We start from the raw sequence: 23,933 nt of genomic DNA on the forward strand, positions 1-23,933 counted from the left end.
TAACAATCCGAACAACAGAAATGACCACAAAGTAAGCCACCACAAGCTTCTCTCTTGCTGACCAAGGAACGAAGCGTCCTCCCACTTTATCAAAACCTGGCATCTTAGCCACTGAGCTTTGCATCAATACTGCCAAGACCATTACCCGCTTCAACATCATCACCCTCCATCAACAAGTTCTCGATAGGGTTTGAGTGCTCCATGTCACTGTTATTGATCACAATCCGTCCTTCTTGGATCATTCTTTCTATTTCTCTTTTCAAATCCCGACAGCTTTCAACATTATGCCCCTAGGCATTGGAATGGTATTCACACCTTTTAGAAGGGTCAAAGCTTCTTGCACGTGGGTCCACACGATTTGGAGGAATAGGTGCAATCATGTCATGACTCTTTAACTTCTCAAATAAGCTTTCATAGGACTCTCCTATTGGTGTAAAATTATCTTTCAACCTTTGCTCCCCTTTATACCACTGGCTTGGATGTGGGTTATAGGGCATCTGAAAATTTTGTGGAGACTTCTGGGGATTTTGTGATGCTCGTGCTCGCCTCCTGGGGTGTTTTGGTGGTTGGACAACATACTGAGGTGGAGCGACAGAGTATTGAGCGTCCTGAGGTGGATAATACTGCTCAGGGGAGCCATAGAAAATTTGAGGAGGCTGCTCATACCTTCGAGATGTTCTCCTGGGACCTCTTCTAGACCCTGATGTCATCATGATTTCTTCAATCTCCTCATTTGTGTCGCTAAGATTATCTGACTCAACCCGGACAGCCTGAGTTGCGGCTTTAAGAACAGCTTGACTTATAATTTTGCCTGTCTTAAGACCATTCTCTACCATTTCTCCAATTTTGATTGCTTCCGAGAAGGTTTTGCCAACTGCGGACACCATGTTTTGAAAGTAATCTGGCTCTTGCGCTTGAAGGAAGACAGTAATTAGCTCGTGGTCATCCATGGGTGGCTTAACTCGAGCTGCTTGCTCTCTCCATTTTATGGCATATTCCCTGAAACTTTCACTTGGTTTCTTCTTCAGGTTTGAAAGGGAAATGCGGTCTGGGGGAATGTCGATGTTGTATTGGAACTGTCTGACAAAGGCCTGTGCCATGTCATCCCAGACATACCAGCGAGACGTGTCTTGATCCATAAACCATTCGGAGGCTACTCCCGTAAGGCTTTCCACAAAATAAGCCATCAACAATTCTTCATTTCTTCCCGCACCTCTCAGTTGATTGCAATACCTTTTCAGGTGGGCTATGGGATCTCCATGTCCATCGTACTTTTCAAATTTTGGAGTCTTGAAACCAGGCGGCAAGTGGACATCGGGGAACATACATAGATCTTTGAAGGCAACACTCTTTTGGCCTGCCAACCCTTGCATGTTTTCCAACCATTGTTCTAAGCTTTTCACTCTTTGGGTCATTTCTTCCTGTACCATCTTTCGGGCAGGCTTCTCAGTTTTTGCAGCAAGATCAAACGAGTACGAGTGGTACTCAGGAGAGTGGTATTGCTCTTGTTGTGTCGCAAATTGTGACTCATGACGAGGAACCCTCCGACTCTGAGCCTCTGGAGCACTTGTAACAGCTTCGACGTTAGTTGTCATTTTTCTTTGAGGCACAAACCGACCACCTCAACTTTCTTCACAATTTAACACCAAATATGTTAGAATGGACTCAGTCGGTCCTTATTATTATCAACATATATATATATATATTTATTTATTTATTTTTTTATTTTTTTATTTTTTTACCTTTGTTTTTCCCTTTTTTTTTTCTTTTTCATTTTTTTCGTTTCGTTTTTTCCTTCCTTTTTTCCAATTCTCTTTTTTTCGTTTTTGTTTGGTCGAATCTTATGGAGATTGCCTACGTATCATGACCCCGCATGAATCAGACCTTGCGTAGTTCGGACCAATAAAAGATAAACAATACTAAACATTTTTCATATTAGAACAAACTGGGTTTCAAAGGTTTGAAGATGACCTACAAACTCGAAAATCAAACAACCCACATATTCTAATCAAAAGCTTTACAAACTCAAAAAACAAAAGGCTAGCTCCATTTCTCTGTTCGACAAATGCAACCAAACAGTTATTTTTGCAAATGTGGCCCCTTCCAATTTTCACATGAATTTTGAGGCCGGGGAGGATTATTTTGACACTTTACAAACTTGTCCATTCTTTTACGAAAATAACCTTTCGACAACTGAAAGATACTCTAAGGCTATTTCGGCAAGAACGGTTTAAGACGCGGCCGAAGCTAGCTCGGCTTATTATGACAAAATTTGAACGGTATTCACCTGACCGTCGACTCTTTTTTTTTCAAATTATAATAAAAACTTGGTGTTGCAAAACACGGCCCTTCAGCGTCTCGGGGACGAAGCTTTTTAAGGCTGTGTGGGTCAACTGGACCAAACTCCTAGACATGACCCAAAATGTGGCTGTTTATGCAAAGTCAGCCTTCCGGCGTCCTTTTCGGGAACATTCGGCTATTTATGACAAACAGCATCTCCTGACTTAGTTATGACTCTTTTATTGTTTTTCGAAAATAGGAAACCCAATACTGCAAACACGGCCTGTCAACGTCTCGGGGACGAAGATTTTTAAGGTTGTGTGGGCCAATTGGACCAAATCCAAAACATGACCCAAAAGGTGGCTGTTTATGCAAAGTCAGCCTTCCGGCGTCCCTTTAGGGAACATTCGGCTATGTCTTGATAAAACAGCGTCACCCGACTTCTTTATGACAAAATTAAAATTTGACATATATATATTTTTCTTTTATTATTATTTATTTGTTTTTGGCTTTTTAGCAAAAGGTGGGGTTGGACCCGATGAGGGTTGCCTACGTATCTCACATCCGGTGAGAATCAAACCCGCGTAGTTCGGGCGATCAAGAATAAGTAGATGAACTAACTTTTTTTTTGAATTTGCGAAAGAACTACTTTAAAAGAAGAAAGGAAGTATATTTTTTGATTTTTGATTGATTTTCTTTTTAAAAGAAACACTTCTAAGATATATTTTTTGAATTTTCATTTGCATTATTTTTTATTCTAAAGAAAAAGAAGAATATATTTTTTGGGAATTTTACCTTTAATATAAGAAATGCTTCTAAAATGTTTTTTTTTTGAATTTTGAATTTTCTTTTCAATTTTTGAAAGAAGAATCAAAATATTTTCGGATTTGTTTTTTTTATATTATATTTTTTTTATTTTTATTTTTTAAAGAAACAACTAGAAAGACTTTCTAAAGAAGTCAATAATGGAAAATATTTTGGATTATTTGTTTTGAAAATTGGGATTCTAAAAACTTTTGTAAGACAAATGTTCTTGCAACAGATAAAGATATATATACATATTTTGGAAATAAAGAAAAACTTTTTGGATTTTTCATGCTTTGTTTTATTTGTAATTTTATTTTTTATATTTATTATTTCTTTCAAAAATGTGGCATGGGAGACATAATTATTTCCAAGACTTCTTGGATTCCGCAAATGCTCCCCATGCGCTTTTCCCAACATATGAAGCGTGGGGGACATAGGGGAATTCCAAGACTTCTTGGATTCCACAAATGTTCCCCATGTGCTTTCCCAAAAGCAAGCGTGGGGGACATAGGGAATTCCAAGGCTTCTTGGATTCCACAAATGTTCCCCATGCTTTGCTTAAAATAACATCATGCTGGAAATGACCAAATGACCCATTCGCCCTTGACTAAATACAACATGTAGCACATAGGATGCCGAAAGATGGTCTATTATTTTCAGGTTGCTTGTCCTAGACGGACCCAACCCCTATGTTGAGTCCCCTAAGTCAAATGCACATGATGCAAATAAACGTTCCTACTAGGGATCCGGCATGTGGCTTTGTTATACTAGGTTCAAAAACCTGGGTCGGTGTTCTAGACAGTGTACCCGAGCGGACAACTCGAGCTGAGGAAGGAGCTCCTTTCCGGGAACCAAAAGGCCAGCCGGCTTAGAAACTTTCCGAGCCTCTTTTATTTAGGGTATGACACTAACAGAATAGGGAGTCTCAACCAGTAAGCACATCCCCGGAGGTAAGAAGAGAAAGGTTTCGGCACAGTTTATATACAGTTCAAATAATATCAAAGCGGTAAAAGCAGCATTTAGCACATTAGGCTCAAAACATGTAATAATCAGATAATAAATAAAGCCAAATAATAACAATTATTCTAAGCTCGAATTCTTAACCCTGAACCAGTGGTTCTGGGTCATAATATCATCCCCAGCAGAGTCGCCAGAGCTGTCACACCTCCTTTTTCCGCACCCGCGAGGGCGCAGGGGAGTTTTTTCCAATTAAAGGACAATCGAAACGGGATTTGTTTAATTATTTCAGAGTCGCCACTTGGGAGATTTAGGGTGTCCCAAGTCACCAATTTTAATCCCGAATCGAGGAAATGAATGACTCTATATTATGGTCTGCGTACCAGAAATCCGGATAAGGAATTCTGTTAACCCGGGAGAAGGTGTTAGGCATTCCCGAGTTCCGTGGTTCTAGCACGGTCGCTCAACTGTTATATTTGGCTTGATTATCTGATTTTATACAAATGTGAACTTATGTGCCAATTTTATCTTTTAAACGCTTTTATCATTCACTGTTATTTTTATAGGACTTGCAACGTCGTGAAAATATATCTCGAACCACGTTACATCAATGCACCCGTGGTTATTGACATATCTCGACTCGGTTGAGATTTGGATTTGGGTCACATAAATGTGCACCCGAATTAAGAAAAATAAATTATTAAGACGCGCCTAAAGCAACTAACGTATTGTTATTTTGGGGAAGGCCGTAAAATTTGCTAAACGGCATGTCCCGGATTCTAAGTATTTTTAATATATATACATTTAGAGGGCCCCGCAGCTTCTACATTTTTGTTTGTCGAGGCTCGTCTCATTTATTATTAAAAGGAATTTACAACGTCATGGAAATGCATCTCGGGCCACGCCATAATCAATATACCCGTGATTAGAGACACATTTCGATTCCGTTGAGATTTAGATTTGGGTCACATAAATGTGCACCCGAGTTTAGGGAGATAACATTATTAAAGGCGCGCCTAAAGCAACTAGCGCATTATTATTTTTTTTGGTAGGGCCGCGAAATTTGCTAAACGGCCCGTCCCGGAATCTAAGTATTTAATACATATATTTTGTGAGGGCTCCGCAATCTGTGCATTTTTATTTTTTGGCGAAGCTTGCCTCGTTTTTTTATTATTATTATTTATTTATTATTTTTTATATTTTTCAAAAGGATGCCATTTTTACGCCTTTAACAATACTAAACCTTACAGCTTCTTTACAACTAAAATCTCATAACTTGTCAAAATTTAATAAAATGAGTCTAGTGAATGGGTGTTTCGGAAGTAATAATAACATGTACTAATAATAAATTTTTTGAATGAACTAAGCGAAGGAAAGGACGAACAAATTAACGTCAAACTTGTGTCATAAAACAACTAGTCCAACTTAATCGGATGACATCGAATAAACAAGAATCACATAACGCAAAATGAACAAAATGCATTCGATGAAAACATAAGCCGAAAATTATCATATCAATTTATATATTGCATCTTCGAACATTTAACGTAAAGTTTCTTTATCTAATACATCGAGGTTTACTAACCTTTGAACCTTGACAACCTCAGAACGACAAACACGACCCCGACGGAAACTCAAGCCGGACCTCACTAAACGAGGAACAATGACGAAACCTCGGAACAAACTCGACGAACCGGACCTCAACGAACAACGATGACTTCAATGGAAACTGAAAGCTCGGCCCAAACTGCCAACGCATGAGATGTTGCTTGCTGCTGGATTTTTCTCGACGCAGCAGGTTGGTGCGAGAAAATGCAACAAAGGGGTCGTTTGGATGTAAGGAAGGAGGCTATGGAGGGTCGTTTGGGCAGTGGCCGTTGACGATGGGCAATGACGACGAGGGGGGACTGTTTGATCTACCAGGACTGGACGACGAGGGAACAGCGAGGGAGACTGGTTGTGGTCACCGGACGTGAGGTAGTGGACGATGGACGTGAAGGGGCTGACAGCGACTGGTTTTTTTCGTCTAGGGGTGGTGGTTGTGGCGACAGGGGGGGGGGGGGTGCGGCGGGCTGTTTGGGCAGTGGTTTTGGAGTACAGTGACAACGGGGTCGTCGCGGGTAGTGGTCGACGATGGCTGCTGGGTTTTGCTTGGTGTTTGGATGTGGTCGACGATGGAGTAGGGGTTTCGACCGGGAAGGTGACGTTTGGTGGTGGTCGTGAGGCGGAGAGGGAGCTGGGGGAAGGTGACGGGGTGGTGTTTGGACAGTGGAGGTGACGACGTTGCTGCTACTCGTCGGGCTGGGTAGTGATGATGGTGGAGCTGGGAGGAGGAGGGTGGTCCGTTTTCCGCTAGGGTTCGCTTCTTCTTCTTTTGAAGAAGAAGAAGATGATGAACAGTATCGAATTTTCCAAAAAATTCAAAAATCCCCAGTCCAAATGTTTTCATCCGTGTTTTGTAATGGGTTTGCCCAGAAAAATGAGCCCCACGCGTGGTGGGGTTCGAGACTTATGTCCCCCACGCGTGGTGGGGTTCCCCATGTGTCCTGGACTCGGTTTATTATGGGCTAGGTCCGAAAATTAGGCCTAAAACCGGGTAGTTTGAACCCGAATATTATTCTTTTGCCCGGACCCGAGAAATAGGAAAACGTTGCTTAACTAGTCCTATGTAAGCAAAATAACTACCAAAAATAAGACTAGTATTCAAACAAAACTATATATTTTTTAAATATTTTTTCAAGATTTAAAATAGCTACAAAATATTAATAAAACTATTTTTGTAATTTTCGTTTTTTTAAATATTAAGATAAAAATATGAAGTAATATTTTTTGTATTTTTCAAAGTTAAAATGACTATAGAATATTAATAAAATTATTTTTTGTAATTTTCGTTCTTATATAAAGTACAAAAATAAAGTGCAATTTTTGATTTTTTTTCAAATTTATGAGGGATACATAAACTAAAATTTATATATGTATTTTTTTGTGATTTTTTCTTTTTGCAACGAAATAAAGTAAAAATAGTTAAAATGGCTATATTAGACCCAATTTCACATATTCACGCTAAAAATGTGAAAATTCTCGGGGAGGGTCAAAAATCACGTGCTTACAAGTACCAAAATGATTTATAACATATAAATAACAATTTAAAAATATAGGGCCCAATTTTATGCGTACAAAACATAATTAAACCTTAAAAGGGCCAATATTGCATTTATGTGCAATTTAGCTTTAAAAATACTAAATAAAATTATAAAAATGTGTAAAAATTACCTTAGCCATATTTTGGCATAAATATAAAAATCCAATAGATGAATTATCAATATAATAACTTTGGAAATAATTATTGGGATTTTATGGATAAAAGGGAGAAAATAAATCAATTATAAACTTTAAAAATTATGGAAAAATAATAAAACATTTGGACATGCTTATATATGCATATATATGCTATCTTAAAGTTATTTTTCATATTAAAAATATATAAGGAAAAATTGGGTATCAACAGCTGCCCCTCTTTACCCGGAAAGAATGAAAAAGTTTTCGGGTAAAGATATGATGACCAATTTTGACCGAGCAAAACGGGTTGAAGAGGTTTAGTCTGCACCCTGGCTTCTAAGCTACCTACATATCCCTGGTTTTACAGGAATCAGGCCGTATGTAGTTTAGGAATCATCGGCGAAGTATGTCGATGAAGATATTTCAAGAACGGACGCAATATCTAGGGCGGGGTGAGTGGAAAGTTTACGGGAATGGTTAGGTTTGATATGGCTGGGGGAACTGGAGCGGGATCGCTCCTGCTGGGGTGGTCGTTGCTCGCCGGTTTACCTGCAATTAGAAACAATACAAGCGTATATTGTGCATAAATTTAAACATGATGCAAGCTCCCGTTGGACCATGAATGCTGTCTTTGGACGGTTTGGAATGGCGTCCTCAGACAATGACGTCCTGGTCCATGAAGCGTATGGTAAAAGGATTCGCTGGTCATGAAATGATGTTCTCGGGCTATGAGGATGGTGCCTCTGAACCATGATGCCTTTGAATAATGATATGCAAAAGGTTGAAAGAGATCCTCGGGCCATGACATGGTGTTCTCGGGCTATGAAGATGGTGCCTCTGAATGATGATGCCTTTGGATGAGTTGGCGATATTTCAGCCCATGAAAGATGCGGTAGTATGATGTGGACAATACAGAGCTTAGTATTGCGAATTGAAGGGCAGAGCTTAGCCCGTAAGAAAAGCGAAATAAATAGTACTTGAGATAGCGCTTAGTTTCAAAGAAAATTAGAGGTAGAGCTTAGCCTCAGAAGGCAGAATGATAGCCTTATGCAAAATGCAGATGGAGACAACGTTTAGTCTCGGAAGGAAGAAAGGTAGCCTTATGCAAGAATGCAGATGAAGATAGAGGTAGAGCTTAACCACAGAAGGAAGAATGGTAGCCTTATATAGAATGCAGATGGAGACAGCTTTTAGTCTCGGAAGGCAGAAAGGTAGCCTTATGCAAGTTGGAAGGCAGAATAGTAGCCTTATGCAATGCAAATGCGGATGGAGACAACGTTTAGTCTCGGAAGGCAGAATGGTAGCCTTATGCAAGTTGGAACGCAGAATAGTAACCTTATGCAAGAGATAAAATAACAAACAATAGTAGAGCTTTCTTAGCTGATAGCAGATTGCACGTTGTGATTACTAGGAGCGTTGTGACGTACAGAACATCACAGGTGTGTGCTGATAGCAAATGTTGGCAAGTGTAATGGTTCTGAGAGTCGTATTTCGAGCAATGTTTGTCCCGTGGGCGTACAGTATGTTTAGTGATTTCAGCGTCCTAGTGCCTGCATGCAAAGGAAAATTGTGAGTTTTGTAAAGGGGAAGGTTAGTTCGTATCCCCGCTGGCTTTGCTTGATTTGTTCGGCTTTGATCTGGTAAGGTCGTCTGTATAATTGAGGTAGCATTACTAAACAAAGTAGTTTCAATAATAAACATGCATGCTTTTGTAAAAATATGACATAAGTGTATAAAAATAATTTTTTAGATGAACTGACGACTGCGACGTAGCTCGGTACATTGCAACCTCTCCAGCTATAGAATTTTGAGGGTCCTCCTCAAAATTCTGCCCTAGTTTGATGGGTTGACACTTCTAATTGTTGCTCGTGCGGTGATCGGCTGAAATTACTTCGGAATTTTAAGGGTCCTCCTCAAAATTCTGCCCCAGTTTCCAATTACGGGGGGAAATAAAAAATTTATTGAGTTGTGACCGAACCCATAGGGTTGCCTACGTATCCCCTCTTAAACGAGAATCAGATCAGGTGTAGTTCAATTTATATCACACAAAGAAAGCATAAAGATTACACATAGTAGCACTTGACTGCATCTGAATTGATCGACTTTGGCCAGACTTCTCCGTCCATTTCTTCAAGTATGAGAGCTCCTCCCGTCAGAACCCGGTGAACCATGTATGGACTCTGCCAGTTGGGAGAGAACTTCCCTTTGGCTTCATCTTGATGCGAAATGTTTTTTTTAACACCAGCTGCCCCGGTGTGAATTGTCTTGGCTTGACTCTCTTGTTGAAGGCTCTGGACATTCTATTCTAATAGATTTGACCATGGAAAACTGCATTCATTCTCTTTCCGTCTATAAGAGCTAGTTGCTCATAACGACTTTTTACCCACTCCACGTCGTCGAGCTCAGCTTCTTGTATGATCCTTAGGGAAGAAATTTCTACTTCAGTGGGAATGACAGCCTATGTACCATAAACCAGCATATAGGGGGTTGCCCCGGTTGATGTGCGGACTATGGTGCGATACCCCAATAGAGCGAATGATAACTTCTCGTGCCACTATTTATGCTTTTCTATCATTTTCCTCAATTTCTTCTTGATATTCTTGTTGGCGGCTTCTACAGCTCCGTTCATTTGAGGCCTGTAGGCTGTGGAATTCTTGTGTCTGATCTTGAAAGTTTCACACATAGCTTTCATCAAGTCTCTATTGAGGTTGGAGCCGTTATTAGTAATGATTGACTCTGGAATCCCGAATCGACAAATAATGCGGTTGCAGACAAAGTCTGCCATGACTTTCTCAGTCACTACTTTGTAAGATGCTGCTTTGACCCATTTGGTGAAATAGTCAATAAATACTAGGATAAACCTGTGTCCGTTGGAAGCAGCAGGCTCGATTGGTCCAATAACGTCCATTCCCCAGGCAGCAAACGACCACGGTGAGCTTGTTGCATTAAGCTCGTTTTGAGGTACCTTTATCATATCTGCATGTATCTGACAACGGTGGCATTTCCAGACATACTGGATGCAATCCGTTTCCATAGTCATCCAAAAGTAACCAGCCTGGAGTATCTTCTTTGCTAAGACAAAACCGTTCATATGTGGACCGCAGGTCCTAGCATGAATTTCCTCTAGTAGCTTAGATGCTTCCTTTGCGTCAACACATCTTAATAATCCCAAATCAGGAGTCCTCCTGTATAGGATTCCTCTGTTGTGAAAGAAATTGTTGGACAATCTCTGAAGTGTGCGTTTCTGAATAGGATTAGTAAGCTCTGGGTATTCTTCTTTTGCCAAATATTCCTTGATATCATGAAACCAAGGCTTTCTGTCTGCTTTCTCTTCGATATGGGCATATTAAGCTCGCTAATTATGGGTTTTCACTGGAATGGGATCCATGAAATTCTTGTCTGGATGCTGTATCATAGATGATAGGGTAGCCAATGCATCGGCAAACTCATTCTGGATTTTGGGAACATGTTGGAATTCCGTATCCGTGAACCTTTTCCTCAATTCTTGTACATGATGCAGATACAGGAGTATCATGGAGTTCTTGGTTGCCCATTCTTCTCGTACTTGATGTATAAGTAAGTTTGAATCTCCAATTACTAGCAACTCTTGAACGTTCATGTCAATAGCCATTTTGAGTCCTAAGATGCAGGCTTTATACTCGGCCATATTGTTGGTGCACGAGAACCTAAGTTTGGCAGACACCGGATAATGCTGACCAGTTTCTGATACTAGGACTGCTCCTATGCCAAATCCTTTGAAGTTTGCCGCTCAATCGAAGAACATTCTCCAACCATCATAGGATTCTGCAATGTCTTCTCCTATCAATGATACCTCTTCATCAGGAAAATACATTTTTAGGGGTTCGTATCCTCCATCCACGGGGTTTTCAGCAAGGCGGTCTGCCAGTGCATGTCCCTTGACTGCTTTCTGAGTTGCGTAAACAATGTTGAACTCACTCAACAGGATTTGCCACTTGGCTAGCTTGTCAGTGGGCATGGGCTTCTGAAAGATGTACTTCAAAGGATCCATCCTCGATATAAGATATGTAGTATAGGCATAGAAGTAATGTCTCAGCTTCTGAGCTACCCAAATCAAGGCACAACTGGTGCGTTCCAACAGAGAATACCAGGCCTCATACAGGTGAACTTCTTACTGAGATAATAAATGGCCTGCTCCCTCCTCCCCGTTTCATTATGCTGTCCCAGAATGCAGCCGAAAGCTCCATCTAACACTACAAGGTAGAGTAGTAAGGGTCTACCTGGTTCGGGCGGGACTAAGACTGGTGGTGTTGACAGGTACTCCTTGATTCTGTTGAAGGCCTTTTGGCAGTCATCAGTCCATTTGGTAGCGGCATCCTTCTTCAACATCTTAAAGATTGGCTCACAAATAACTGTGGATTGTGCTATGAACTGGCTGATGTAGTTAAGCCTTCCCAGGAAACTTATCACATCCTTCTTGTTCTTTGGCGGTGGTAGTTCTTGAAAAGCTTTGACTTTTGATGGATCCAGTTCTATTCCTTGGTGATTCACGATAAACCCAAGCAATTTCCTAGTAGGAACCCCAAATACGCACTTTGCGGGGTTTAGTTTCAGGTTGTGCCTCCGCAGTCTATTGAAAAACTTCCTTAGATCTTCCATGTGGTTAGTGGCCTTCTTGGATTTGATAATAACATCGTCTATATATACCTCTATCTCCTGGTGTATCATATCATGGAAAATGATAGTCATGGCCCCCATGTAGGTGGCCCCTGCATTTTTTAGGCCGAATGGCATCATCTTGTAACATTACATTCCCCACGGTGTAATGAAAGTCGTTTTCTCAGCATCTTCTTCATCCATCCAAATCTGATGATAACCAGCGAAGCAATCTACAAATGACTGCAGCTCATGCTTGGCGCAATTGTCAATCAGGATGTATAAATTCGACAAAGGGAATTCATCTTTCGGAGTGGCCCGATTGAGATCCCGGTAGTCGACGCAGACTTTGACCTTCCCATCCTTCTTTGGCACTGGCACAATGTTGGCTAACCATGTCGGGTATTTTACTACCCTGAGAACCTTAGCTTTGATCTGCTTGTTGACATCTTCCTTGATTTTCAAACTCATATCAGTCTTGAACATTCTGAGCTTTTGCTTTACCGGCGGACACATTGGTTCAGTTGGCAATTTGTGAGCCACAATAGACGTACTCAGACCAGTCATGTCATTATACGACCAGGCGAATATGTCCTCATATTCCTTTAGAAATTCTGTGTATTTTTTCTTTTTTGATGGCGATAGGTGAACGCTAATTCGTGTTTCCTTGACGTTTTCTGCATCTCCTAGGTTGACAATTTCAGTATCGTCCAGGTTGGACTTAGGTCTGTTCTCAAAGTTCTCAACTTCTTTGATAATCTCGTCAGGTATGTCATCGTCCTGTGAATCAATATCCATTTGTTATGTTGTCTCATTGCATGTCATAGTCGTTGGTTCATCAATATAAGTAATAGTAATGATTTATTGGTAAGTAGGGAAAGAAAATGATAGCAATAAATATTAATTCATAAGAAAAATCAGAAATGCTTTTGATAAATTGAACAACTACTTTGAACATCGAAGATCTTATTGCGGGATGCGAAAAGAAAATCATTTAGCAAAAATAATGAATAATGCTTGTTTTAGCCTTGCTACCCCGAGGCACGTCGGGCTTTGGTTGTCCTGATGGTCCAATTCTTGAGATATGCCCCTCTACTCACAGCCTGTATGGAAGGGCCTTTCTCCCCCTCATCCTCGAGAACAACACAACATTCCATATCACTGTCTTCCAAAAACAAGTTTTTTACCGCCGCAAGCGCTTCTTCTTCATTTGACCCATAAACAATGTCGGCATGTTGGAAAGTCTGCTCCAAATATGGTATTGGCTGTTCTAGTGGATAGTAAGGATCGCGCCATGGTGGCGACCAATTGTTGAATTCTTCCTGGGTGTAATCATATCCCACGTAGATATGAGTGTTATGATGGCCTGGTGTGTGGAAATGGTCATTTGTGGAGTTTTGAGGTTCTAGGATGAGTAGTGGAGTGTTGTTTAGGGTATGGAAGGTGTTACATTGGTTCTTTGGTGGAGCAGCGTGATGGTGAGGAGCGGGATGATTCTGCTGTTTTGGGATATTTTGAGGAGGTGTAGGGTTTTGAGTGTTGGGGAAGTTGACATCTAGGGTGCTGAGGGAAAATGACAAGTTTTCCAGATTCCGAACTTGATCAAGTTCTTCCTGAAATTTTATCAGTTTCTATTTAAGTTGTGACACATTCTCGTTAGGAACCCGAATACCCTAGCCATCAGTGGCCTCAACCCATTCAACAGTGTTCTCCTTCCTGATGTTGTTCAAGTCTTCCATTTTGCCTTTGTTCTTACCTTTAATGGGACTAAGAGGAGGAGTGGGTGGAGGACCCCTAGATCTTGTGAAATACTATGATGATGCTAGAATGCACGAACTAACCTTTGGCGAGGGGAATAATAAAGCAAAAACAAAAAGGTAATCAAGTCAGTAAGTATTATAAAAAGTACTGCAATATTTAAACACATAGTGCAGGAATGTAAAGCATGTCCTAATTTGGGAACCTCTTTGTGCCCGAGGTAGGCCTAGTGACAAATAGACTTGGAGAAATTTTAATGCTAAATGCCTCATTTTATTGATAAAGATAGGCGAATCCCAAAACGACACTAAATAAACAAGAATTAAAAGTCATTAATGGTCATTGGCCTTATTACATTCATAAAGCAAAAACATAAATTCCTATTTATTTGGTCCCAGAAGGACCTTCCTCAGGTTGAATGTTATCGTTGATCAAATCTTCCAGTTCGCGTAGGTTCACCAGTAAAAATGCCTTTTCCAAATGTTCTCCTTCATTTCCCTCAGCGTCTTGGCAATCGGCGACTCTCTTCCTCACCTTTCCTTCCAATTCCAATAGGCTGTATTCTAGATATTCTAGCTTTTCGCTGGATTTGGCTGACCTCTCTTTCCATTTATTGATATGGTCATTTGACGGAAGATTTCTCCACCAGTCTAGCAAGAGTGAGGGTGTTCTAACCATACCGAAGCTGGGGACCTCGTTCTTCATATTTCTGCAAGGTAAACAAGATTAGGCCCTTACCCCCACCAGACTCGACTATTTAATATCAACAATTAGCATGAAGCATTTAGTTATCCAAATAAATGCACAGAATGTGATGACGTCCGTTTAGGTTTAGGGAAACCCAGTGGACTCTAGACAAGGCTATCTTAAAGGATCATTATGTGGAAAACATAACTGACCCGGCTAGGTTTGACCATGATGCATGCATAATTTGAATAGAGTAAGGTTGCTATGGGGTTTTAGACTGGTACCCTTGAGCGGACAACTCAAGGGGGAAGGCACGGAACTATCGACTGCACCGCTGATCGACTAGTTTTACCGCAAATATGCATTTTCGAATTTAGGGGGTAATGATATAGGAAGCGCGCAACCACTCATTAAAGCGTTGCTATAGTATTTGTTTGGCACGAGTGGAGCATGATATTGAGCATGATTATGCAATAATTAAAAGCATGTTGACATGTATTTGCATGTTAAGAAAGCGACAAATACAACAGTTTCATAATTTAAAGCAATAATAAAGGAAAGAAACAAGGAAGATATGCCAGTTTTTCTTTTGAAAAAGAAATTAAATGCTTAAAGGAATTAAACAAGTAATTGCACATAAAGGGAGGTACAAATTCACAAGAACAATCTGAAATGGTAAAAGCCTAAAAGTCCCCAGCAGAGTCGCCATGCTGTCGCGCCCCCTTTTCTTTCTCCATGGAGAGGAGTCCGAGTTTCGACGTTCATGGGGTGTAATGACTCATTTCCTTTTTGGGAATTGGGTATTTGAAGAGTCGCCACCTAACAACTTTAAGGTGTGTTAGGGCACCGATAAGGTCCAACTACAACTATGTTTGAAAACTAGAGATAGGGTAAGGGCTTGAATTTATCCTAAGGGAAAGGTGTTAGGCACCCCTCACGATCCACTAGTGTGGTTCCCGGCTAGATAGTTTTTGTGAATTTGTGCAATTGGCAAGTAAAAAAATAAGGCTCAAGTAATAGGGGAATTTGAATTTAAATATACAAGTGTTTGAAAAACAATAAAAGCAAGGTTTTGAAAAGAGTTATAGTCTAAACATACTTATAAAAATAAAGGGGTGTCCTAGGTTTGTTTGTAATATGGATCACATCAATGCAATACCCGGTATGATACTCCTCAGAAGAGGGGATATACGTGGTATTAACGTACCGATCATCATATCCATATCTACTCTTTCCCGCCCCGTGAAGGTAATTAAAGCGAGGGTTGGTCTCGACCTCTATTGCATGTTGTTACCCGTCCCATTCTTATCAGTCCCGAAGGAATTTAGGACTCTTATTCCTATAAGAAGGAGGTTCTAGGCTGACCCTTAGGTTCAAAGGTAAATTGCTAAGGCGACATACAAAACATATAAAACTGCAATTAGGGGAAAACATATAAGAAAATAGAAGGTTCAGTTATACTTTCGCAAACAGTGCACATAGATAGCACGACTTATACACAATTAAGGTCTGCATTTTAAAATCCTAAATCAGGGTGTTTAAGTCAGAACCAGATTCATTATATAGCTCAGAAAAAAAGTCTGAATCAAGCCTGTCTGCTGGTTGTAGCAGTTGATAATTAAACAAAAGTAGCTCCAGTTTTATTTAGGTCATTACCTAAGGCTTGCCTAGGCGTAAGTAGCATCCAGTAGTTATTCAGGATTGCTAAGACAGTTTGTAGATTATTTATATTACCTACAACATGTTGTTCTAGGTGTTCATCACATAGAATTACGGCCAGTTGCTTGTAAAAAATTGAGTAGAATTGTTTTATTTCTTTTATGAATTCATAGTTAGCCTAAGCGTGTTTAAGCGAATGAAATCCTAAAGACTTGGTATCTAATGTACAGAGATGCAGAATAATGCAGAATCCTAGGCAGGATTTCTATATGCACAAATATTACAGCGTTTGAACATGATTTCCAGAATATGCAGAGATGATATGTTTATTAGTTTAGCCTAAAACAGGATCTCTAAGTGTGCATGGAAGTAAGAACATGATCACAGAAACACCGATTATTAACACATTTAACGCATAATTTTCTAAGTGATGTGATAGTGAAATGCACATGCTGAAAACAATAAGTATAAGTCCTAGGAACCTGATCTCTTTTGTATGAAATGAGTCCTAAGCATGGTTTCAATTGTGTAAATAGGAATATAAACCTAATAACATGTTTTCTACCCTTTTGATAGCTAAAGCATGCATATTTTCCATTTTCCATCCCTGTTCACTAGCCAACCCCATACTTGTTTCCAAATTATTACAGACCAAATGATTGAATTACAAAAGAAGTGCAAAAATAAGAAGTTACAACCATAGGAAGCTTGATCTTGACTTCCTCTCTGAGTTATGTAATAAACTACTTCAATGCCAATATTGTTCCAAAGCCTTGCTCATATCTGGGTGTGTCAGAGTTCCCTAAGGACCTTAAAGGATCCCGGGCAATGCTCACACCCGGATTGCATAACCAAGAGAGTGAGTGGAATGTGGAAGAGCCAGCTCTTATGTTTCCAATTTCATAGGGAGCTCAAGGTCCCAAGGCAAGGCTCACACAAGAGGGACAGAACCTAGTATTCTAAGAATATATGTGAGAGTGCTTGACATAGTTTGAAAAGGAGTTTGTGGAAAAAACTGAACTGTCAAATCCATTTTTTTGAAAAGCAATCAGTAACAAAGGTGATTGAAAGCAATTGTAGTAGTAAACAAAACTCAAACTCCCAAGATGGGATCACACACAGAATCAGCAGTCACATAAAGGGGGTCAAGAGATTTGGGACAAACAGACATTTGATTGTAAACATATAACCCCAGCAGGAGTCTGGTTTGGATATGCACAGCAATAGCGCATACTGGCATGATCACAAACCAGCCAAAAGAACACAAACACATGGAGGGGATAGGGGTTTGGGATGGCAAGTACACAATAAGTGACTGACAGAGTATGCCTTAAAATACACATAGGGGAGTGCATTAATCTAAAGGGGAAGGGGACATATTGCATCATGTTGGTAATGTATCTTAACCGGACCACAAGTAGAAGTATACCAAAAATGAAAAAACCTGAAACAAATAAAGAAGCATGTTGTTGTTGAAGCTTTAACATTAAACTAGGACATACCAGTTGAGAAATCAAAGTGCAGAAAAGAAAAGTAATCTGGGTTCCAAAGTCCAGCCTTGGCTTCCAGCTGGCTAGACAAAGTAGTAGCACAAGCAGTAGAGAAAGAAAGAGAGTTTGAATGTGTAAGTGTGTGCTTTTGAACTCAGTTGTTCATGTCTTTAAAGAAGAGAAGGTAGGGTTTTTATAGCTTTGAAAACGAGTAGAAAATAAGGTAACAAGTAAAGGTTTAACACAAATATGGCAATAATCACAATCAGAATCCCATTAATACAAGTACTTCCCTTTAATCAAGGAATTACTACTTAACGGATACTAACGGGATAATTAAGGAAATAAAATCTATCTGAGGAAGATTGATTTCTGACCATATAAGGGATAGTAAAAACATAGAGTATACAATTGAATCTAGGTACATAATATACTTAATTTGGGGAAAGAATTCAGCGGGTAAAACATCACAGCAAATAAAGGGAGGAATCAATCAATTTAAACAAATGAGTAAAATTAGGATTCATAAGAAAACTTTTTTGCAATCAGTCATAACTTTAAGGAAATAAGGATTAATCAAGAAATGGTCATGATTCTGCACTTCAACATATAAATAGAAAGGAATGAACATGCATATTAGACATGCAGGGTCAAACATATTGACAAAAAAGAGCAAACTAGATGAACATAAACATACAGGAGTGACATGAATAGGCTAAGGACTATTCAAAGCATGGTAATCAACAAGGTCAAGCAGTCATGACTCACACGTATAACCAAAGTGAAAAATCAATCTAACAGGCAAAGAAAGTCAGAAATAAGTAAAGAACTCACAACAATAAGTGAGAAAAACCTTTTAAGAAATTAGGGTTTAACAATAGTCGAGTTAAAAAATGGTAAGAACTCAGAATCAGATAAGTCAAACAAGGAAAAGGATTCAAACACAAAGAACTTAATCGAACCAAGCATGCGTATAAAATAAACAAAGAGAGTTTCAAAACCCTGGATAGAACCAAAACACTTAGGTTTCAAACACGATAAACCAGGTAGAAGAAGAACATAAATAAACCATTTAAACATAGTAAAATCATAAGCTAATACTGAAAAATCAGAGAAAAAGTCTTTTAGAAAAGTTTAAGAAAAACCCTAATTTATGAAGACGAGAGTCGCTTTGAAAAAATCGGAAAAGCTTTGAGGAAAACACTTAAGAGGCTCATAACATACACAGATCTAAGATGGATCTGAAAGAAAATTAACAGACTTTAAAGGTTAGGGTTTCAGAGAATCTAGAAAAGTGAGAAAAACTTCGAAAAGTTACCGATCTAGTCGGAAAAGCCATGATCTGACTCGATCGGCCATGGATAGCCAGAAAAAGACCATAGATAAAAGTCAAACAGGATCTGGATTTGATCTCTTTGAGATCTTTCCATGGGATCACGAAAGCAGGCTACAAGGAGACATAGGAGACGAGTACACGTCTCAAATAGCCATGGGAGTCCATGGATTGAGTGAAGATTGAAGGGGTTTATGGTGGATTTGGATGGCGGCGGCTAGGGTTAGCCTTAGGTTTTTAGAGAGAGTTTGAGAGGAGAGGGGATTCAATGGCGGCTGACTGGTAAGAAATGATTTAGGTTAGGGGGTCGTTTGGGGTTAAAAATGGTAAGGTGGAATGGTGGCCGTTGATCTGAATAATCAACGGCCTAGATTAAATGGGGTAGGTGGGGATCCAGATTTGGTTTGGTTTTAAAAGGGTTAGGGTCGGGTTTAAATCAAAATTGGGCTGGGAATTTGGGATCTAATTTGGGCTATAATTGAAATACAAATGGGTTGTTATTTAAATAGCCATTTTTTCCTTTTTAATTTATAAAAAATAGTAAATAGTTTCTGAAAATAAATTGAAAGTACTAAAATAATTTATAACACATAAATAACAATTTAAAAATATAGGGCCCAATTTTATGTGTACAAAACATAATTAAATTTTAAAAGGGCCAATATTGCAATTATGTGCAATTTAGATTTAAAAATACTAAATAAAATTATAAAAATGTGTAAAAATTACCTTATCCATATTTTGGCATAAATATAAAAATACAATACATTAATTATCAAGATAATAATTTTGGAAATAATTATTAGGATTTTATGGATAAAAGGGAGAAAATAAATCAATTTAAACCTTTAAAAATTATGAAAAAATAATAAAATATTTGGACATGCTTTTATATGCATATATATATATATATATATATATATATATATATATATATATATATATATATATATATATATATATATATATATATATATATATATATTATTTTGCATATTAAAAATATATAAGGAAAAATTGAATATCAACAAATGCTGCTGAAATTCGTATAGAAAATCACAGATTGTGACGGTTTTTATGACGATTTTATTCTTCCGAAAAAGTTTCATTCTCAATGGACTTTTTTCTTGCTCCTCTCTGCGCCGGCTTCCTTGAGCCCTTAAACAATTTTTAAAAAGAAAAAGAGAAGAAGAAATTTTTATTGATTTGTTTACATTGGTTAGATGACCCTGTAAAATATGGCCCACGTGAGTATTTTGGTTTAATAAAATATATTTTGTTAAATTAATATTTGAATAAAATTAGAAGAAGTTAATTATGGTTATAACTTCTTACTAACCCACTTTGATGGAAATTGGGAATTAACCGATTGTCCCTCTCTCTGATTATTAAAGGAACAATAGTGTAACTCCATCATATTCTATTCTGAAACGAACACAGAAAAGATAAAGAGAGAGAAGTACTGATTTTCTCAAGAATAGTAACTCTGAAGAAGACTTCCGCTCAATATTATCAAGTAGACATCATGGATTCAGGTAAATTTTTTTGATTAAAGTTATTGTATATGTATTTTATGTGAAATCATATAGTTCCACGATTCTGAATAATTGATAGGATTTTATATAGATTGTTTATGAATCACAATCTAGAATTGTGAAAATTCTTACATGTGGTATCATGAGCACGGTTGAGGAATTGATGATTTTCCATTATGATTAAAGATTTCTTCTTTTCTGGTGAACCCTAATTTATAAACTAATAGTTGCTGTGACTTCTAATGGATTCGGGATCATCTCTGTAAGTTGTAAATTCGAGTACGTGAATTTGGTTATAGCCAGTTAAAAGTTTGATGAAACAAGAATGGTGTCATAATTGATCAATAGTAACACCTCAAGACTACTGATGAATAGAGGCATAAATAATGTCTTAGATCCCGTTTGATTTTAGCACTCTCTCTTTGTGGAGAAAGTTTGTATTTGATATTGAGGCAGACAAACAGTATATATGTATGCAATTATTGGAATTATAAAACTATTTAAAATAAGTATTTCAGTTATAGTAATTTTACAACAATAATGCCTCCTAGAACGTTGTTAGGCAGAGACCTGGTAAAGTATTACTCTCGTTGGAATTATAGTTCTTTGCTGTAATATTATTTCTGCTTTGAATTGGTAGAGCAGAATAACTCTTGTTTCTGACCGATTCTGTTAGATAATGAATTTCCGAAGTAACTTTAGAAAAATATTATTTTCACAATATTTGAAATTATATAAGTATGATTCGTTAATCACCAAAGTGGTCGAATCCTTATGAATACTTAATTCCAAATAACGATTGAATCTATACTCAATTACCTACAAATTGTGATGCTTATCAACGACATTATAAAATATTGGGTAAACTGTGCTCTCGATTACAAGACATTTATGGATCGCCCAAAGGTTGATCGTTTGTTCTTATAATTATTAAACATTAAGTCGATAATTTAAATGGTTCATTAGTTTTATTTATTTATCCAAAGATAGTAAATACTACTAACTTGTACATTAAAATTATCGAATTATGTAAAATTTATTTTAAACATCATTATTATAAAAGTTGTATTTTGTGTTTCGCCCAAAGGTGGACATCAATATACATTTTAGAGTAAAACATAAATCATTCTGAATTTAATAATATATTTAATTTTTAACTCAAAGCATTAATGAATGGACATATTTTATTTGCAGCACTCGCTCTTCATTCACACTCTGCTTCTGTTACGACCTTTAATGAACTCAACTTCTCAGATTGGTACGAACAGATCAAATTCCATGTTGGAGTTTTAGATCTTGATGTTGCACTTTATACTGAGAGGCCAACAGCTATTACTGAAACTAGTAATACTGAAGAAAGGTCCTATTTTAAGCACTGGGACAGGTCTAACAGATTAAGCTTAATGTTTATACAAATGAATATTGCGGGCAACATTAAGACTACTCTTCCCAAAACTGAAAGCGCGAAAGAACTTCTGAAACTTGTGGAAGAATGCTCCCAAACTGTTGATAAGTCTCTTGCTGGGACACTAATGGGTACTTTAACCACCATGAAATTTGATGGTTCGCGTACCATGCATGAGCATGTCATTGAAATGACAAATATAGCAGCAAGACTTAAAACTTTGGGAATGGAAGTGGATGAGAATTTCCTTGTTCAATTCATTATTAACTCGTTACCATCTGAGTAAGGCCCTTTCCAAATGAACTACAACACCATGAAAGACAAATGGAATGTGCATGAACTGCACAGAATGCTAGTTTAAGAGGAAACAAGGCTGAAGAACCAAGGAATCCACTCCATTAACCTCGTAGGCCATCAAGGAGCTGGAAAGAAAGAAAAGAAACATGGAAAAGTTAAACAGAGGCAACATAATGTTAACGAGTCCTCATCTCAAGTACGTAAGAAGGAATACAAGAATGATAAGTGTCGTTTTTGCGGAAAACCTGGACACTTTCAGAAAGATTGCCTGAAACGTAAGGCATGGTTCGAGAAGAAAGGTAAGCCTTGTGCTTTTACGTGTTTCGAATAAAATTTAACTGAAGTTCCTTATAATACTTGGTGGATTTACTCTGGCTCTACTGTTCATGTTTCTCATATGATGCAGGGATTCCTTACAACCCATACCATAAATCGGAATGGAAGATTTGTGTACATGGGGAATAGAGTGAAGGCTCCAGTTGAAGTTGTCGGGACTTATCGTTTAATCCTAGATACTGGGCGTCACTTAGACTTATTTGAAACTTTTTATGTACTTCTCTTTCAATAAATTTAATTTCCTTGTCTAAGTTGGATAAAGCTAGATATTTTTAAAATTTTGGCAATGGATGTTTTAGTTTGTTTAAGCATCATCTTATTGGTTTTGGTATTATTTGTGATAATGTATACAAATTGAACCTTTATAATCTGTTTGCCGAAACCCTCCTAACTCTGCATCATAAGGTTGGAACCAAACGTAGTTTGGTGAATGAACATTCAACTTACTTGTGACATAAACTTTTAGGTCGCATATCCAAAGAAAGACTAGAAAGGCTAGTTAAGAATGAAGTCTTTCCACATTTGGATTTTATGGACCTTAATAGTTGTGTGGATTGTATTAAAGGAAAACAAACAAAACACACAAAGCAAGGAGCCACAAGAAGTACTCAGCTTCTTGAAATTATACACATCGACATATGTGATCCTTTTGATGTCACTTCTTTCAGTAAGGAAAGATATTTTATCACCTTTATTGATGATTTTTCACGTTATGGATATGTCTATTTGTTGCATAAAAAATCTCAAACAATGAATGCCTTAGAGGTATTTATTAATGAGGTTGAAAGACAACTAGACAGAAAGGTGAAAATAATTAGGTCAGATAGAGGTAGTGAGTATTATGGAAGATATGACGAAACTGGACAACACCCTGGTCCATTTGCTAAATTCCTTGAAAAACATAGCATATGTGCTCAATACAGAATGTCTGGCACTCCACAACAAAATGGTGTGGCTGAAAGGCGTAATCGTACATTAATGGACATGGTTAGGAGTATGTTGAGTAATTCATCTTTACCCATCTCATTGTGGATGTATGCATTAAGGACTGTCGTATACTTGCTAAATAGGGTTCTTAGTAAAGCAATCCCAAAAACTCCTTTTGAACTTTAGACTGGTAGGAAACCTAGTTTGAGGCACCTGCATATTTGGGGTTGCTCGGCAGAAATAAGAATTTATAATCCACATGAAAAGAAACTAGATTCAAGAACAATCAGTGGTTTCTTCATTGGTTATCCAGAAAAATCAAAAGGGTATAGATTTTACTGTCCAAATCACAATACGAGAATAGTTGAAACTGGAAATGCTAGGTTCATTGAGAATGGTGAAAATAGTTGGAGTGAGCAACTACGTGATGTGGAAATTAAAGAAATCATGATGCAAGTTTCCCTACCTTGCACTTCTTCCAAACTTGTTATTCCTGAAGTTGTTGTACAACCTAACAATCACAAGAACAACAAATAAATGATCCTACT

General features: G+C 38.1%; 1 protein-coding gene across 1 annotated transcript; it reads left to right on the plus strand.

Moving 5' to 3' along the window:
* Positions 1-21,589: 21,589 nt before the first annotated feature.
* LOC138879433 (uncharacterized) lies at positions 21,590-22,111 on the plus strand. The gene has a single exon (XM_070159042.1). The coding sequence runs from the start codon at positions 21,590-21,592 to the stop codon at positions 22,109-22,111; it is 522 nt and encodes a 173-aa protein (XP_070015143.1).
* Positions 22,112-23,933: the final 1,822 nt, after the last annotated feature.

Source organism: Nicotiana sylvestris, chromosome 10 (assembly GCF_000393655.2).
Source record: "Nicotiana sylvestris chromosome 10, ASM39365v2, whole genome shotgun sequence".
NCBI classification, from domain to species: Eukaryota; Viridiplantae; Streptophyta; class Magnoliopsida; order Solanales; family Solanaceae; genus Nicotiana; species Nicotiana sylvestris.

Coding starts and splice junctions, on each gene's coding strand:
- LOC138879433 (XM_070159042.1), top strand. CDS start 21,590: ATGAATGGACATATTTTATTTGCAGCACTCGCTCTTCATTCACACTCT.